Source organism: Heptranchias perlo, unplaced genomic scaffold (assembly GCF_035084215.1).
Source record: "Heptranchias perlo isolate sHepPer1 unplaced genomic scaffold, sHepPer1.hap1 HAP1_SCAFFOLD_465, whole genome shotgun sequence".
Lineage (NCBI taxonomy): Eukaryota > Metazoa > Chordata > Chondrichthyes > Hexanchiformes > Hexanchidae > Heptranchias > Heptranchias perlo.
In genome coordinates, this window is record NW_027139479.1 from 161,910 (window position 1) to 181,236 (window position 19,327).

At 56.6% G+C, this 19,327-nt stretch overlaps 1 protein-coding gene across 2 annotated transcripts in view; it reads left to right on the forward strand.

Annotated features, from left to right (window-relative positions):
- LOC137313310 (amyloid beta precursor protein binding family B member 2-like) overlaps positions 1-17,868 on the forward strand; it is a 62,275-nt gene extending 44,407 nt beyond the window's left edge. The window contains exons 7-10 of one of the 2 annotated variants that reach the window (XM_067979420.1): positions 4,132-4,259; positions 11,172-11,286; positions 14,650-14,734; positions 17,730-17,868. In XM_067979420.1, coding sequence (XP_067835521.1) covers positions 4,132-4,259; positions 11,172-11,286; positions 14,650-14,734; positions 17,730-17,800 — 399 coding nt within the window. In that variant the 3' untranslated portion in view covers positions 17,801-17,868. The remainder of the gene's footprint in view (positions 1-4,131; positions 4,260-11,171; positions 11,287-14,649; positions 14,735-17,729) is intronic. The other variant, XM_067979419.1, reaches the window with a different exon arrangement.
- The last annotated feature ends 1,459 nt before the right edge of the window (positions 17,869-19,327 follow it).

The window sequence follows — 19,327 nt, forward strand, 5'->3', positions numbered from 1 at the left end:
TGAGGGAGCGCTGCACTGTCGGGGGGGCAGGACTGAGGGAGCGCTGCCCTGTCGGAGGGGCAGGACTGAGGGAGCGCTGCCCTGTCGGATGGGCAGTACTGAGGGAGCGCCGCCCTGTCGGAGGGGCAGTACTGAGGGAGCGCTGCCCTGTCGGAGGGGCAGTACTGAGGGAGCGCTGCCCTGTCGGAGGGGCAGTACTGAGGGAGCGCTGCCCTGTCGGAGTACGGTAGCATAGTGGTTATGTTACTGGGCTAGTAATCCAGAGGCCTGGACTAAAATCCAGAGTCATGAGTTCAAATCCCGCCACGGCAGCTGGCGAATTTAAATTCAATTAATTAATTCAATTAATTAAATAAAAATCTGGAATTAAAATACTAGTATCAGTAATGATGGCCATGAAACTACCGGATTGTTGTAAAAACCCATCTGGTTCACTAATGTCCTTTAGGGAAGGAAGCCTGCCGCCCTTACCCGGTCTGGCCTATATGTGACTCCAGACCCACAGCAATGTGGTTGATTCTTAATTGCCCTCTGAAATGGCCTAGCAAGCCACTCAGTTGTAAAATCTCGCTACGAAAAGTCATAATAAGAATAAAACCGGACGGACCACCCGGCATCGGACCACTAGGCACCGGACAGGACAACGGCAAAACACCAAGCCCAGTCGACCCTGCAAGGTCCTCCTTACTAACATCTGGGGACTTGTGCCAAAATTGGGAGAGCTGTCCCACAGACTAGTCAAGCAACAGCCTGACATAGCCATACTCACAGAATCATATCTTTCAGCCAACGTCCCAGACTCTTCCATCACCATCCCTGGGTATGTCCTGTCCCACCGGCAGGACAGACCCACCAGAGGTGGCGGTACAGTGATATACAGTCAGGAGGGAGTGGCCCTGGGAGTCCTCAACATTGACTCTGGACCCCATGAAATCTCATGGCATCAGGTCAAACATGGGCAAGGAAATCTCCTGCTGATTACCACCTACCGTCCTCCCTCAGCTAATGAATCAGTCCTCCTCCATGTTGAACACCACTTGGAGGAAGCACTGAGGGTAGCAAGGGCACAAAATGTACTCTGGGTGGGGGACTTCAATGTCCATCACCAAGAGTGGCTCGGTAGCACCACTACTGATCGAGCTGGCCGAGTCCTGAAGGACATAGCTGCTAGACTGGGCCTGCGGCAGGTGGTGAGCGAACCAACACGAGGGAAAAACTTACTTGACCTCGTCCTCACCAATCTACCTGTCGCAAATGCATCTGTCCATGACAGTATTGGTAGGAGTGACCACCGCACAGTCCTCGTGGAGATGAAATCCGGTCTTCGCACTGAGGACACCATCCAACGTGTTGTGTGGCACTATCACCGTGCTAAATGGGATAGATTCAGAACAGATCGAGCAGCTCAAAACTGGGCATCCATGAGGCGCTGTGGGCCATCAGCAGCAGCAGAATTGTATTCCAGCACAATCTGTAACCTCATGGCCCGGCATATTCCTCACTCTACCATTACCAACAAGCCAGGGGATCAACCCTGGTTCAATGAGGAGTGTAGAAGAGCATGCCAGGAGCAGCACCAGGCTTACCTAAAAATGAGGTGCCAACCTGGTGAAGCTACAACTCAGGACTACATGCATGCTAAACAGCGGAAGCAACATGCTAAAGACAGAGCTAAGCGATTCCACAACCAACGGATCAGATCAAAGCTCTGCAGTCCTGCCACATCCAGTCGTGAATGGTGGTGGACAATTAAACAACTAACGGGAGGAGGAGGCTCTGTAAACATCCCCATTCTCAATGATGGCGGAGTCCAGCACGTGAGTGCAAAAGACAAGGCTGAAGCGTTTGCAACCATCTTCAGCCAGAAGTGCCGAGTGGATAATCCATCTCAGCCTCCTCCCGATATCCCCACCATCACGGAAGCCAGTCTTCAGCCAATTCGATTCACTCCACGTGATATCAAGAAACGGCTGAGTGCACTGGATACAGCAAAGGCTATGGGCCCCGACAACATCCCAGCTGTAGTGCTGAAGACTTGTGCTCCAGAACTAGCTGCGCCTCTAGCCAAGCTGTTCCAGTACAGCTACAACACTGGCATCCACCCGACAATGTGGAAAATTGCCCAGGTATGTCCTGTCCACAAAAAGCAGGACAAATCCAATCCGGCCAATTACCGCCCCATCAATCATCAGCAAAGTGATGGAAGGTGTCGTCGACAGTGCTATCAAGCGGCACTTACTCACCAATAACCTGCTCACCGATGCTCAGTTTGGGTTCCGCCAGGACCACTCGGCTCCAGACCTCATTACAGCCTTGGTCCAAACATGGACAAAAGAGCTGAATTCCAGAGGTGAGGTGAGAGTGACTGCCCTTGACATCAAGGCAGCATTTGACCGAGTGTGGCACTAAGGAGCCCTCGTAAAATTGAAGTCAATGGGAATGAGGGGGAAAACTCTCCAGTGGCTGGAGTCATACCTAGCACAAAGGAAGATGGTAGTGGTTGTTGGAGGCCAATCATCTCAGCCCCAGGGCATTGCTGCAGGAGTTCCTCAGGGCAGTGTCCGAGGCCCAACCATCTTCAGCTGCTTCATCAATGACCTTCCCTCCATCATAAGGTCAGAAATGGGGATGTTCGCTGATGACTGCACAGTGTTCAGTTCCATTCGCAACCCCTCAGATAATGAAGCAGTCCGAGCCTGCATGCAGCAAGACCTGGACAACATCCAGGCTTGGGCTCATAAGTGGCAAGTAACAAGTGCCAGGCAATGACCATCTCCAACAAGAGAGAGTCTAACCACCTCCCCTTGACATTCAACGGCATTACCATCGCCGAATCCCCCACCATCAACATCCTGGGGGTCACCATTGACCAGAAACTTAACTGGACCAGCCATATAAATACCGTGGCTACGAGAGCAGGTCAGAGGCTGGGTATTCTGCGGCGAGTGACTCACCTCCTGACTCCCCAAAGCCTTTCCACCATCTACAAGGTACAAGTCAGGAGTGTGATGGAATACTCTCCACTTGCCTGGATGAGTGCAGCTCCAACAACACTCAAGAAGCTCGACACCATCCAAGATAAAGCAGCCCGCTTGATTGGCACCCCATCCACCACCCTAAACATTCACTCCCTTCACCACCGGCGCACTGTGGCTGCAGTGTGCACCATCCACAGGATGCACTGCAGCAACTCGCCAAGGCTTCTTCGACAGCACCTCCCAAACCCGCGACCTCTGCCACCTCGAAGGACAAGGGCAGCAGGCACATGGGAACAACACCACCTGCACGTTCCCCTCCAAGTCACACACCATCCCGACTAGGAAATATATCGCCGTTCCTTCATCGTCGCTGGGTCAAAATCCTGGAACTCCCTTCCTAACAGCACTGTGGGAGAACCGTCACCACACGGACTGCAGCGGTTCAAGAAGGCGGCTCACCACCACCTTCTCAAGGGCAATTAGGGATGGGCAATAAATGCCGGCCTTGCCAGCGACGCCCACATCCCGTGAACGAATTTTTAAAAAAGTACTGAGGGAGCGCTGCCCTGTCGGAGGGTCAGTGCTGAGGGAGCGCTGCCCTGTCGGAGGGTCAGTGCTGAGGGAGCGCTGCCCTGTCGGAGGGTCAGTGCTGAGGGAGCGCTGCCCTGTCGGAGGGTCAGTGCTGAGGGAGCGCTGCCCTGTCGGAGGGTCAGTGCTGAGGGAGCGCTGCCCTGTCGGAGGGTCAGTGCTGAGGGAGCGCTGCCCTGTCGGAGGGTCAGTGCTGAGGGAGCGCTGCCCTGTCGGAGGGTCAGTGCTGAGGGAGCGCTGCACTGTCGGAGGGTCAGTGCTGAGGGAGCGCTGCCCTGTCGGAGGTACCATCCCTGTCTGCCTGTTCAGGTGGGTGTTAAAAATCCCCCAACACTATTGGAAAAGTGAGGAGTTCTACTGGTGTCCTGGGGCCGACATTCCTCCCTCAACCAACACCAAAAACAGGTGAACTGGTAACCTGTCTCGATGCTGTTTGTGGGATCTTGCTGTGTGCAAAATGGCTGCTGCATTGCTTACATAACTGACTGCACTTCAGAGTAATTTATTGGCTGTGAAACGCACTGGCACGTACCTGCGTGATGCGATGAGTGTCTCTGCTTCCTAGGGAAAAGACATGCTGCTTCTTCTGGAGAACGACACGCTGAACCTGATTGACCCTCTGGGCCAGAGTGTGCTGCACATGCAGCCCATCGTCAGTATCCGAGTGTGGGGTGTCGGGCGTGACAACGGACGGTAAGTAAACTTCACAACTTCCCCCCTCCGCCAGATTGCTCAGCGAGTGTTGCACGCTATAATCCAGGCGGCCCTGCCTCTGAGTGTTCGGCTGGAAAGCAGGAGTCCCTCCTCAGCTCGAACTGGGCTCAGAGTCCCGGGGAAACCGTCCAGGATTCCCGGCCTGACCTGTGCTGGGAAGTGGATATCAGGCGAGACGGGGTGCAGCTCGCCCCCGATCTCACAGCCCGGCCCCCGATCTCACAGCCCGGCCCCCGATCTCACAGCCCGGCCCCCGATCTCACAGCCCGGCCCCCGATCTCACAGCCCGGCCCCCGATCTCACAGCCCGGCCCCCGATCTCACAGCCCGGCCCCCGGTCCCCCGACCTCACGGCCCGGTCCCCCGACCTCGCGGCCCGGCCCCCGGGTCCCCCGACCTCACGGCCCGGTCCCCCGATCTCACAGCCCGGCCCCCGATCTCACAGCCCGGCCCCCGGTCCCCCGACCTCACGGCCCGGTCCCCCGACCTCGCGGCCCGGCCCCCGGTCCCCCGACCTCGCGGCCCGGCCCCCGGTCCCCCGACCTCGCGGCCCGGCCCCCGGTCCCCCGACCTCGCGGCCCGGCCCCCGGGTCCCCCGATCTCACGGCCCGGCCCCCGGTCCCCCGACCTCGCGGCCCGGTCCCCCGACCTCACGGCCCGGCCCCCGGTCCCCCGACCTCGCGGCCCGGCCCCCGGTCCCCCGACCTCGCGGCCCGGCCCCCGGTCCCCCGACCTCGCGGCCCGGCCCCCGGTCCCCCGACCTCGCGGCCCGGACCCCGGTCCCCCGGTCTCACAGCCCGGCCCCCGGTCCCCCGACCTCACGGCCCGGCCCCCGGTCCCCCGATCTCACAGCCCGGCCCCCGGTCCCCCGACCTCGCGGCCCGGCCCCCGGTCCCCCGACCTCGCGGCCCGGCCCCGTCCCCCGACCTCACGGCCCGGCCCCCGGTCCCCCGATCTCACAGCCCGGCCCCCGGTCCCCCGACCTCACGGCCCGGCCCCCGGTCCCCCGACCTCGCGGCCCGGCCCCCGGTCCCCCGACCTCGCGGCCCGGCCCCCGGTCCCCCGACCTCGCGGCCCGGACCCCGGTCCCCCGGTCTCACAGCCCGGCCCCCGGTCCCCCGACCTCGCGGCCCGGCCCCCTGTCCCCCGACCTCGCGGCCCGGCCCCAAGCGTGCCCCACGAGCAGTGCCCCAGGAGGGAGTCGGAGTTACACCGTGAGGCATCGGATTCCAGGCTGGTATCACCAGGCTGCCTCACCCCATCACATGGACTGACCTGATTCTCTCTCTGTTCCCAGACCCGCCCATTGACCCTCGGCTCCCGCTTCCTGCACCGTCCCCTTGGGGCACTTCCAGGAGCGTTTCGCACCTCTGCAATTTACGCTGTGGGTTCCGGGCTTTCTCGGGGAGACTCCCGCAGGACCCATTCACACAAACACCGGGCGCACAATACGCGAGCTCGCGTTAAACAGCACCCACTATAAGAACATAAGAAATAGGAGCAGGAGTAGGCCATTCGGCCCCTCGAGCCTGCTCCGCCATTCAATCAGATCATGGCTGATCTTCGACCTCAACTCCACTTTCCCCCCCGATCCCCATATCCCTTGATTCCCCAGAGTCCAAAAATCTATCGATCTCAGCTTTGAATATATTCAATGACTGAGCATCCACAGCCCTCTGGGGTAGAGAATTCCAAAGATTCACAACCCTCTGAGTGAAGAAATTCCTCCTTATCTCAGTCTTAAATGGCCGACCCCTTATCCTGAGACTATGCCCCCTAGTTCTAGACTGTCTAGCCACAGAAACAACCTCTCAGCATCTACCCTGTCAAGCCCCCTCATAATCTTATATGTTTCAATGAGATCATCTCTCATTCTTCCAAACTCCAGAGAGTATAGGCCCATTCTACTCAATCTCTCCTCATAGGACAACCCTCTCATCCCAGGAATCAATCTAGTGAACCTTCATTGCACTGCCTCTAAGGCAAGTATATCCTTCCTTAGATAAGGAGACTAAAACTGTACACAGTACTCCAGGTGAGGTCTCACCAAAGCCCTGTACAATTGTAGTAAGACTTCCTCACTCTTGTACTCCAACCCCTTGCAATAAAGGCCAACATTCCATTTGCTTTCCTAATTGCCTGCTATACCTGCATGTTAACTTTCTGTGTTTCGTGGACAAGGGCATCCAAATCTCTCTGAACACCAACACTTAATAGTTTCTCACCATTTAAAAAATATTCTGTTTTTCTGTTCTTCCTACCAAAGTGAATAACCTCACATTTCCCCACATTATATTCCATCTGCCCCCTTCTTGCCCACTCACTTAACCTGTCTATATCCCTTTGCAGACTCTTTGTGTCCTCCTCACAGCTTACTTTCCCACCTAGTTTTGTATTGTCAGCAAACTTGGATACATTACACTCGGTCCCTTCATCTAAATCATTAATATAGATTGTAAATAGCTGAGGCCCCAGCACTGATCCTTGTGGTACCCCACTAGTTACAGCCTGACAACCCGAGAATGACCCGTTTATCCCTACTCTCTTTTCTGTCCGTTAACCAATCCTCTATCCATGCAAAAATTACCCCCAACCCCATGAGCCCTTATCTTGTGTAACAACCTTTTATGTGGCACCTTATCGATTGCCTTTTGAAAATCAAAATATTCTCCATCCACTGGTTCCCCTTTATCTACCCTGCTAGTTACATCCTCAAAAAAACTCTAACAAATTTGTCAAGCATGATTTCCCTTTCATAAAACCATGTTGACTCTGCCGAATCATGTTATGATTTTCTAAGTGTCCTGTTACCACTTCCTTAATAATTGATTCCAGCATTTTCTCTATGACTAATGTCAGGCTAACTGGTCTGTAGTTCCCTGTTTTCTCTCTCCTTCCTTTCTTGAATAGCGGGGTCACATTTGCTACCTTCCAATCCCCTGGGACCGTTCCAGAATCTAGGGAATTTTGGAAGATCACAACCAATGCATCCACTATCTCTGCAGCCTCCTCTTTTAGAACCCTCGGATGTAGATCATCAGGTCCGGGGGATTTATCGGCTTTAAGTCCCATTAGTTTCTCAAGTACTTTTTCTCTACTGATAATAATTGTTTTCAGTTCCTCACTCTCATTAGACCCATGGTTCCCCACTATTTCTGGTATGTTTTTTGTGTCTTCTGTGAAGACAGATACAAAATATTTGTTTAATAAACCCATTTCCTGATTCCCCATTATAATTTCTCCTGTCTCAGCCTCTAGGGGACCAGCGTTTACTTTTGCTATTCTCTTCCTTTTTACACACTTGTAGAAGCTCTTACAATCCGTTTTTATATTTCTTGCTAGTTTACTTTCATATTCTATTTTCTCCCTTTTTATCATTTTTTTGGTTGTCCTTTGCTAGTTTCTAAAACTCTCCCAATCCTCAGGTTTACTACTCTTCTTGACAACATTATAAGCCTCTTCTTTTAATCTAATACTATCCTTAACTTCTTCAGTTAGCCACGGATGGATCACTTTTCCCGTGGAGTTTTTAATTCTCAATGGAATGTATATTTGTTGAGAATATTGAAATATTTCTTTAAATGTTTTCCAACCTTTGATTAACGAGGGCAGCCATTCCAGCTGAGGTAAACAAGGGACGGTGACTTTCCGAAGGAGGAACGGGCTTACATTTCTGCACTGATCTCCCAACTTACGATAAATTCTGACAGTCCATCCCAGTGGTCTAAAAGAAATAATATCCAGATGAGAGAAGTGGCCCAGGCATTGCAGAGAGGGGTTAGAAAGGCTCCCCTCCATCCCTGAGAGAGGGACTGAGAGACACCAGTCAGTGTACAGATATCTCCCTGAGAGAGAGGGGACTGAGAGACACCAGTCAGTGTACAGATATCTCCCTGAGAGAGGGACTGAGAGACACCAGTCAGTGTACAGATATCTCCCTGAGAGAGAGGGGACTGAGAGACGCCAGTCAGTGTACAGATATCTCCCTGAGAGAGGGACTGAGAGACACCAGTCAGTGTACAGATATCTCCCTGAGAGAGAGGGGACTGAGAGACACCAGTCAGTGTACAGATATCTCCCTGAGAGAGAGGGACTGAGAGACACCAGTCAGTGTACAGATATCTCCCTGAGAGAGAGGGACTGAGAGACACCAGTCAGTGTACAGATATCTCCCTGAGAGAGGGACTGAGAGACACCAGTCAGTGTACAGATATCTCCCTGAGAGAGAGGGGACTGAGAGACACCAGTCAGTGTACAGATATCTCCCTGAGAGAGAGGGGACTGAGAGACACCAGTCAGTGTACAGATATCTCCCTGAGAGAGGGGACTAAGAGACACCAGTCAGTGTACAGATATCTCCCTGAGAGAGGGACCGAGAGACACCAGTCAGTGTACAGATATCTCCCTGAGAGAGAGGGGACTGAGAGACACCAGTCAGTGTACAGATATCTCCCTGAGAGAGGGACCGAGAGACACCAGTCAGTGTACAGATATCTCCCTGAGAGAGAGGGGACTAAGAGACACCAGTCAGTGTACAGATATCTCCCTGAGAGAGGGACCGAGAGACACCAGTCAGTGTACAGATATCTCCCTGAGAGAGAGGGGACTGAGAGACACCAGTCAGTGTACAGATATCTCCCTGAGAGAGAGGGGACTGAGAGACACCAGTCAGTGTACAGATATCTCCCGGAGAGAGAGGGACTGAGAGACACCAGTCAGTGTACAGATATCTCCCTGAGAGTGAGAGACACCAGTCAGTGTACAGATATCTCCCTCTGAGGGAGAGGGGTCTGAGAGACACCAGTCAGTGTACAGATATCTCCCTCTGAGGGAGAGGGGACTGAGAGACACCAGTCAGTGTACAGATATCTCCCTGAGAGAGGGGACTGAGAGACACCAGTCAGTGTACAGATATCTCCCTGAGAGAGGGACTGAGAGACACCAGTCAGTGTACACATATCTCCCTGAGAGAGAGGGACTGAGACACACCGGTCAGTGTACAGATATCTCCCTGAGAGAGAGGGGACTGAGAGACACCAGTCAGTGTACAGATATCTCCCTGAGAGAGAGGGACACCAGTCAGTGTACAGATATCTCCCTCTGAGGGAGAGGGGACTGAGAGACACCAGTCAGTGTACAGATATCACCCTGAGAGTGAGAGACACCAGTCAGTGTACAGATATCTCCCTCTGAGGGAGAGGGGACTGAGAGACACCAGTCAGTGTACAGATATCTCCCTTGTTTGATGCACTATCTTGCTGTTGTGTGGTGTGCAGGCTGTGCTTTGCCTGCTGTAATAATCTGATTTGATTTTTCTCTCCTCTGGCCGGGCTGCCTGTGATGCAGTGAGAGGTACAGTATTGAAGCCTCCATTATCTCACATTCCTCACACTCCATTCTGTCATCTTCCAATCTCTACAAACACATTTTTGATGAATTTCGTGTCATGCTGTCGAATCTCCTGTGCCTGTACCCCAGCTGCTGCTCGCCCGCAGTCCATTACATTTCATTCATTCCATTCCCGTGAGTAAGTTCACCCCGAGTGTATTCCACCTGTGACGTCCGTGCTGACTGGACACTGGGCTGTCACACTCCCCATCTCTCCACCCCCTTGTATCCTGTCTGGCCCTCACCCCTCACTGTGCCTCAGGCCAGCTCCGCCCTTAATGTTTGTGTCTCGGTCTCTGCTGTTGTCACTCAGTAGAAGCTCATCATTTTCAGTTGTCCCAACGGCTCAGCTTTGTGGCAGCCGGGGCTCAGTGGGCAGCACTCTCGCTTCTGAGTCAGAGGGTCATGGGTTCAAATCCCACTCCAGACACCTGAGCACATTATCGAGGCCGACACTCCCGTGCAGTACTGAGGGAGCGCCGCACTGTCGGAGGGTCAGTACTGAGGGAGCGCCGCACTGTCGGAGGGTCAGTACTGAGAGAGCGCCGCACTGTCGGAGGGTCAGTACTGAGGGAGCGCCGCACTGTCGGAGGGTCAGTACTGAGGGAGCGCCGCACCGTCGGAGGGTCAGTACTGAGAGAGCGCCGCACCGTCGGAGGGTCAGTACTGAGAGAGCGCCGCACCGTCGGAGGGTCAGTACTGAGAGAGCGCCGCACCGTCGGAGGGTCAGTACTGAGAGAGCGCCGCACCGTCGGAGGGTCAGTACTGAGAGAGCGCCGCACTGTCGGAGGGTCAGTACTGAGGGAGCGCCGCACTGTCGGAGGGTCAGTACTGAGGGAGCGCCGCACTGTCGGAGGGTCAGTACTGAGAGAGCGCCGCACTGTCGGAGGGTCAGTACTGAGGGAGCGCCGCACTGTCGGAGGTGCCGTCTTTCAGATGAGACGTTAAACCGAGGCCCCGCCTGCGCTCTTAGGTGGATGTAAAAGATCCCATGACACTATTTCAAAGATGAGCAGGGGAGTTCTCCCCGGTGTCCTGGCCATTATTTATCCATCAAACAACATCACTAAAACAGATTATCTGGTAATTATCACATTGCTGTTTGTGGGATCTTGCTGTGCACAAATTGGTTGCCGTGTTTCCTACATTACAGCAGTGATTACACTTCAACTGTACTTCATTGGCTGTAAAGCGTTTTGGGACGTCCTGAGGTTGTGAAAGGCGCTTTAGATTTGCAAGTCTCTCTTTCTTTCCTTTCTCTCTTTCTTTCCTTTCTCTCTTTCTTTCCTTTCTCTCTTTCTTTCCTTTCTTTCTTTCGTTCCTTTCTTTCTTTCTTTCCTTTCTTTCTTTCGTTCCTTCTTTCTTTCCAATGAAGAGGCGCTGTGTATACATGTTGTGTTTATTTAACACAATTCCTGAATTGAGTCAGGTTGCACGTTCCGTCTCTGTGATTTAACCCTCTTATCTCTTTGAGGTATTTTAATGTATTTTGTATTTTGTTTAGGGATTTTGCGTATGTCGCCAGGGACAAACTGACACGGGTGCTGAAATGTCACGTGTTCCGCTGTGATATCCCAGCAAAGGCCATTGCCACCAGACTGCACGAGATCTGCTCCAAGGTACCGTTCATCCAGAAACAGGCTCACTGAACCTGACTCCCAAGGTACAGGCTGTTCACCTCGGGCACAGGGCTGAACCCGAGCTCGTCTGGGACACAGTCTGTTAAAAACACCGCCATCTACTGTCAATATGTTAATGCTGGTTCATAAATACTTTCAAACTTGTATATTTTCAATAAAGCTGCTGACTGACCTCACAGTCTACGCAGCATAGAGCAGGCTCCCATCAACACAGTCCCTCACCACATCTCTCAAATCTCTCAAAGCACTTCATGTAATGAGTTACTTTGAAGCACAGCGAGATTGCACAAACGAGAATGTGAATTCACCGATTTATATGTTGCCGTCTTTCCGATGAGATGTTAAACCGAGGCCCCGTCTGCCCCCTCAGGCGGATGTAAAAGATCCCATGACTCTATTTGAAGATGAGCAGGGGAGTTCTCCCCGGTGCCCTGGGCCAATATTTATCCCTCAACCAACATCACTAAAAACAGATCATCGGGTCATTATCACATTGCTGTTTGTGGGATCTTGCTGTGCTCAAATTAGCTGCTGCGTTTCCTACATTACAACAGTGACTACACTTCAAAAGATACTTAATTGGCTGTAAAGCACTTTGGGACGTCCTGAGATGGTAAGAGGACCTGTATAAATGTAAGTCTGTCTTTCTTTTTCTTTTGTTTTGGAGGTGTTTGTGGGGGGAGGAATGTTGGTCAGGACCCTGGGAGAACTCCCTGCTCCTCTCCCAACAGTGCCTTGGGATCTTTCACTTCCTACAACAGGTCGATGGAGCATTCGCAATTTTTTTTAATGACATTTAGTGTGATAACAGGGTGCATGTCTGCAGTAAGTCCTGGGTGATAGCTGGGGTGAGGTAGGGGGGAGTTGGGGGGGGTGAGGGGGTTGGAGGGTTTGAGGGGGTGAGGTGGGGGGGGAGTTGGGGGGGGTGAGGGGGTTGGAGGGTTTGAGGGGGTGAGGTGGGGGGTAGAAATTAAACTAGGAGTAGAAGAGAGTAAATAAGGAGAAACTGTTTCCAGTGGCAGGAGGGTCAGTAACCAGAGGACACAGATTTAAGGTGATCGGCAAAAGAATCAGAGGGGAGATGAGGAGAATATTTTTACACAGCGAGTTGTTCTGATCTGGAATTCGCTGCCTGAAAGGGCGATGGAAGCAGATTCAATAATAACTTTCAAAAAGGGAATTGGAGAAATACTGGAAGGGAAAAATTTTGCAGGGTTCTGGGGAAAGAGCAGGGAGTGGGTCTGATTGGATAGATCTTTCAAAGAGCCAGCACAGACACGATGGGCCAAATGGCCTCACTCTGCTGTATGTTCGCAAGTCGCTGCCCTGCTAAAGTATTCATCGTGTGAAATGCTTCAAGATGTTTCAGCAAGGTGATGAACAGCTCTTCCGATCCAGCTTTTATTGTTTTGACCAGGAGCCGGAACATTCCCAGGACCCCAATCCCGGCCTGGCATCAGTCTGTGGCCTGTGGTTTGTGGGTGTTGCCCTCCTCCCCATCCCTCCTCCCCCATCCCTCCTCCCCTCCTCCCCATCCCTCCTCCCCCATCCCTCCTCCCCTCCTCCCCATCCCTCCTCCCCCATCCCGCGCCCCCCCCATCCCTCCTCCCCCATCCCGCGCCCCCCCGTCTCCTCCCCCATCCCGCGCCCCCCCGTCTCCTCCCCCATCCCGCGCCCCCCCGTCTCCTCCCCCATCCCGCGCCCCCGTCTCCTCCCCCATCCCACGCCCCCCCGTCTCCTCCCCCATCCCGCGCCCCCCCGTCTCCTCCCCCATCCCGCGCCCCCCCGTCTCCTCCCCCATCCCGCCCCCCCGTCTCCTCCCCCATCCCGCGCCCCCCCGTCTCCTCCCCCATCCCGCGCCCCCCCGTCTCCTCCCCCATCCCGCGCCCCCCCGTCTCCTCCCCCATCCCGCGCCCCCCCGTCTCCTCCCCCATCCCGCGCCCCCCCGTCTCCTCCCCCATCCCGCCCCCCCGTCTCCTCCCCCATCCCGCCCCCCCGTCTCCTCCCCCATCCCGCCCCCCCGTCTCCTCCCCCATCCCGCCCCCCCGTCTCCTCCCCCATCCCGCCCCCCCGTCTCCTCCCCCATCCCGCGCCCCCCGTCTCCTCCCCCATCCCACGCCCCCCCGTCTCCTCCCCCATCTCTCCTCCCCTCCTCCCCCATCCCGCCCCCCCCGTCTCCTCCCCCATCCCGCCCCCCCCGTCTCCTCCCCCATCCCGCCCCCCCCCGTCTCCTCCCCCATCCCGCCCCCCCCGTCTCCTCCCCCATCCCGCCCCCCCCGTCTCCTCCCCCATCCCGCCCCCCCCGTCTCCTCCCCCATCTCGACCCCCCCCGTCTCCTCCCCCATCCCCCACCCCCCGTCTCCTCCTCCGTCCCCCCCCCCCCCCGTTTCCTCCTCCGTCCCCCCCCGTTTCCTCCTCCGTCCCCCCCCCCCGTCTCCTCCTCCGTTCCCCCCCCCCCCGTCTCTTCCTCCGTCCCCCCCCCGTCTCCTCCACCGATTCCCCCCCCCCCCCCGTCTCCTCCACCGTTCCCCCCCCCTCCGTATCCTCCACCGTCCCCCCACCCTCCTTCCCCCCCCCCCCGTCTCCTCCACCGTCCCCCCCCCCTCCGTCCCCCCCCCCCGTCTCCTCCTCCGTACCCCCCCCCCCCGTCTCCTCCTCCTTTCCGCCCCCTCCCCCGTCTCCTACTCCGTCCCGCCCCCTCCCCCGTCTCCTCCTCCGTCCCGCCCCCCTCCCCCCCGTCTCCTCCTCCGTCCCGCCCCCTCCCCCGGTCTCCTCTCCGTCCCGCCCCCTCCCCCGTCTCCTCCTCCGTCCCGCCCCTCCCCCCCGTCTCCTCCTCCGTCCCGCCCCCTCCCCCCGTCTCCTCCTCCGTCCCGCCCCCTCCCCCGTCTCCTCCTCCGTCCCGCCCCCTCCCCCCGTCTCCTCCTCCGTCCCGCCCCCTCCCCCCGTCTCCTCCTCCGTCCCGCCCCCTCCCCCGTCTCCTCCTCCGTCCCGCCCCCTCCCCCCGTCTCCTCCTCCGTCCCGCCCCCTCCCCCCGTCTCCTCCTCCGTCCCGCCCCCTCCCCCCGTCTCCTCCTCCGTCCCGCCCCCCTCCCCCCGTCTCCCTCCTCCGTCCCGCCCCCTCCCCCGTCTCCTCCTCCGTCCCGCCCCCTCCCCCCGTCTCCTCCTCCGTCCCGCCCCTCCCCCGGCTCCTCCTCCGACCCGCCCCCCTCCCCCGTCTCGCCCCCTCCCCCCGTCTCGCCCCCTCCCCCCGTCTCGCCCCCTCCCCCCGTCTCGCCCCCTCCCCCCGTCTCCTCCCCCATCCCCCCCCCAGTTCTGCCCCTGACAGTTTGCTGTATTTCCGCAGATCATGGCTGACAGGAAAGACACCAAGGCCTCGATGAATGGACTCCTGTTCGACCACTCCAAGCTCGTGGACATCCCGTTCCAAGGTACCTGGCTCCCACCCTTGGCAGGGAATCACCCGCCTGCCTCCATCCCTTGTTCAAACCGTAGGCCGCAATAGTGTAAACCGTAGGCCGCAATAGTGTAAACGTAGCCGCAATAGTGTAAACCGCAGGCCGCAATAGTGTAAACCGTAGGCCGCAATAGTGTAAACCGTAGGCCGCAATAGTGTAAACCGCAGGCCGCATAGTGTAAACCGCAGGCCGCAATAGTGTCCCATGGATCTGCATGTAACCTAACAACTAGCACTGAGTAAATGGGGTGCTGTTTAATGTTGTTCCTGTGACCGAGCGCATTGTGTCAGTTACATTTATGTGAATCTATTGAGAAGGATTTTGAGGTTGACTTGGTTAAAGATTATTGGATTGATTTATATACATTGTTTGGATCCCATGTGTCTTACACACTCGCCCCCAGTCCGCGTTCCCCCCCCGGCCCGTGTTGCCCCCCCCCCGGCCCGCGTCCCCCTGGCCCACGTTCCCCCCCCCCCCCCGGCCCGCGTTCCCCCCCCCCCCCCCCCGGCCCGCGTTCTCCCCCACCCCCCCCCCCCGGCCCGCGTTCTCCCCCACCCCCCCCCCCGGCCCGCGTTCTCCCCCCACCCCCCCCCCGGCCCCGACGTTCTCCCCCCGGCCCCGCGTTCCCCCCCCCACTGCCTGCGTTCCCAGTGTGTGCTGCCCTCTCTCCTCCCCCACTCCCCAGTGCAGTTTCCTTCTTTCCTGATGGTGCTGACTCAGTGAGTGGGAGTTAGAACATAAGAACATAAGAAATAGGAGCAGGAGTAGGCCAATCGGCCCCCTCGAGCCTGCTCCGCCATTCAATAAGATCATGGCTGATCTGATCCCAACCCACAAATCTAAATTCATGTCCAATTTCCTGCCCGTTCCCCGTAACCCCTAATTCCCTTTACTTCTAGGAACTGTCTATTTCTGTTTTAAATTTATCTAATGATGTAGCTTCCACAGCTTCCTGGGCAGCAAATTCCACAGACCGACCACCCTCTGAGTGAAGAAGTTTCTCCTCATCTCAGTTTTGAAAGAGCAGGCCCCTTATTCTAAGATTATGCCCCCTAGTTCTAGTTTCACCCATCCTTGGGACATCCTTACCGCATCCACCCGATCAAGCCCCTCACAATCTTATATGTTTCAATAAGATCGCCTCTCATTCTTCTGAACTCCAATGAGTAGAGTCCAATCTACTCAACCTCTCCTCATATGTCCACCCCCTCATCCCCGGGATTAACCGAGTGAACTTTCTTTGTACTGCCTCGAGAGCAAGTATGTCTTTTCTTAAGTATGGAGACCAAAACTGTATGCAGTATTCCAGGTGCGGTCTCACCAATGCCTTATATAACTGCAGCAATACCTCCCTGTACATTTCCATGGCCACTGGCTGCCCTCTGGTGCCTCACCCAGGCTGCCCATTCTTCATTTGAGGGTCCGGTATTCCGGCCGGCTAGCCCTGCAGCTGGACACGTGGCAGGGTTGGGCTAACAGCTGTAACTCTGTCCTTGCTACCGCCTATCCCAGATTCCTGGCTCAGAAGGGAGGCCAATCTCCACCTTGTGAGTAATTATTGTTCCAACGGTAGACGTAATACAGGAACCGGCCCTGTGGCCTCGCTTCTGCCAGTGCAGTGCAAGTCTCCCTATCAGCTGACCTGTTACTCTCTGCCTCTCTCCTGACCCTCCCCATGGGAACTTCTCATTGGCCACAAAAAAGGGCAGCACCTCGAGAGAACCAGGTCCTACCTCAATTTCCCGCCCTCTCCCTAGCATTTGACCCTGAAGTGCCCTCCGAGGCTCAGGAATTTCAAAGCAGGAACCTTGGCCTGGGGCACTAAGGCCAGTTGTAGCCCCACCCTCGACTAAAGTCTGTCACTCAGCGCAGACTGGGATGGAACCTGGGACAATGTGGGGGGGTCCTTGTATCTCAGCAGCACACCGCCTAACTCTGCGTACAGGGTGTGCTGGTTATATCACTGGACTAATAATCCAGAGAACGTGAGTTCAAAATCCCACCGAGGGCAGTGTGAGAATTTGAATTAAGTTTTAAAAATCTGGAAATAAAAATCTGGTCTCAGTAAAAAGTGACCATGAAGCTGTCGGATTGTCGTAAAAACCCAACTGGTTCATTAATGTCCTTTGGGGAAGGAAACCTGCCGTCCTTCCCCGGTCTGGGCCTATATGTGACTCCAGTCCCCACACCAACATGGGGTTGACTCTTAACTGCCCTCTGCAGTGACCCAGCAAACCCCTCAGTTTGTATCAAACTCACTCCCAATGGTTCAAGAAGGCAGCGGCTCACACCCCACCCTCTCAGGGTAACTGGGGGTGGGCAATAAATGCCGGACCTGCCAGTGACGCCCACATCCCCAGAATGCACTGACAGTAAAATTTCAAAAAAATATGTAAAATAATGAATTTGACCTTCAGTGTGAATAAAAACCTGTTATTGTGTGACATGAAATCTGTTGGAGCTGGAATACTGCTGGCATTGACTGGCATGGGTCCGTCTCCGAGGGGTGTGATGGAATGCTGCTGGCATTGACCCGTCTCCGAGGGGTGAGCTGGAATGCTGCTGGCATTGACCCGTCTCCGAGGGGTGAGCTGGAATGCTGCTGGCATTGACTGGCATGGGTCCGTCTCCGAGGGGTGAGCTGGAATGCTGCTGGCATTGACCCGTCTCCGAGGGGTGAGCTGGAATGCTGCTGGCATTGACTGGCGTGGGTCTGTCTCCGAGGGGTGAGATCCTTGCTGGGGCAGCAGGCTACCTGGCACCAGCTGAAGGCGGTGAGGGTTTGGGCGTCTCGATGCCGAGCTGAGCCTGGTGAATCGTAGCCATTGCTGATTGATGTCCTCGGCAACTCTTCGTGGGAAGGTTACCGTATCTTAGCGACCGTGTCTTTGTATCAGCCTCGTACGATTCACTCTAAATCTTTCTTTCTGTTTGTGTGTGTTGTGTGTTCTCCCTCTCTCGTCTCCAGTCGAGTTCCCAGCCCCAAGAACGAGTTGGTTCAGAGGTTCCAGGTGCTGTATTTGGGAAACATCCCAGTGACCAAACCTGTAGGTAAGAAAAGAAACTCAGCCATTTAACGGCAGAAGTGTTGCTCCTCACCCCCCAACCCTCATCCCTCATCCCCCAACCCTCATCCCTCACCCCCCAACCCTCATCCCCCAACCCTCATCCCTCATCCCCCAACCCTCATCCCTCACCCCCCAACCCTCATCCTCATCCCCCAACCCTCATCCCTCACCCCCCAACCCTCATCCCCCAACCCTCATCCCTCATCCCCCAACCCTCATCCCTCATCCCCCAACCCTCATCCCTCATCCCCCAACCCTCATCCCTCATCCCTCACCCCCCAACCCTCATCCCTCATCCCCCAACCCTCATCCCTCACCCCCCCAACCCTCATCCCTCATCCCCCAACCCTCATCCCTCACCCCCCCAACCCTCATCCCCCAACCCTCATCCCCCAACCCTCATCCCTCATCCCCCAACCCTCACCCCTCACCCCCCAACCCTCATCCCCCAACCCTCATCCCTCATCCCCCAACCCTCATCCCTCATCCCCCAACCCTCATCCCTCACCCCCCCAACCCTCATCCCTCATCCCCCAACCCTCATCCCTCACCCCCCCAACCCTCATCCCTCATCCCCCAACCCTCATCCCTCACCCCCCAACCCTCATCCCCCAACCCTCATCCCTCATCCCTCATCCCCCAACCCTCATCCCTCACCCCCCAACCCTCACCCCCCAACCCTCATCCCTCACCCCCCAACCCTCATCCCTCACCCCCCAACCCTCATCCCTCACCCCCCAACCCTCACCCCTCATCCCCCAACCCCTCATCCCTCACCCCCCAACCCTCATCCCTCACCCCCCAACCCTCATCCCTCACCCCCCAACCCTCATCCCTCACCCCCCAACCCTCATCCCTCACCCCCCAACCCTCATCCCTCACCCCCCAACCCTCATCCCTCACCCCCCAACCCTCATCCCTCACCCCCCAACCCTCATCCCTCACCCCCCAACCCTCATCCCTCACCCCCCAACCCTCATCCCTCACCCCCCAACCCTCATCCCTCACCCCCCAACCCTCATCCCTCACCCCCAACCCTCATCCCTCACCCCCAACCCTCATCCCTCACCCCCCAACCCTCATCCCTCACCCCCCCAACCCTCACCCCCCCAACCCTCACCCCCCAGCCCTCATCCCTCACCCCCCAGCCCTCATCCCTCACCCCCCAACCCTCATCCCTCACCCCCCAACCCTCATCCCTCACCCCCAACCCTCATCCCTCACCCCCCAACCCTCACCCCCCAACCCTCATCCCTCACCCCCCAACCCTTACCCCTCACCCCCCAACCCTTACCCCTCACCCCCCAACCCTCATCCCTCACCCCCCAACCCTCACCCCCCAACCCTCACCCCCCAACCCTCACCCCTCACCCTCCAACCCTCACCCCTCAACCCTCACCCCTCAACCCTCATCCCTCACCCCCCAACCCTCATCCCTCACCCCCAACCCTCATCCCTCACCCCCCAACCCTCACCCCCCAACCCTCATCCCTCACCC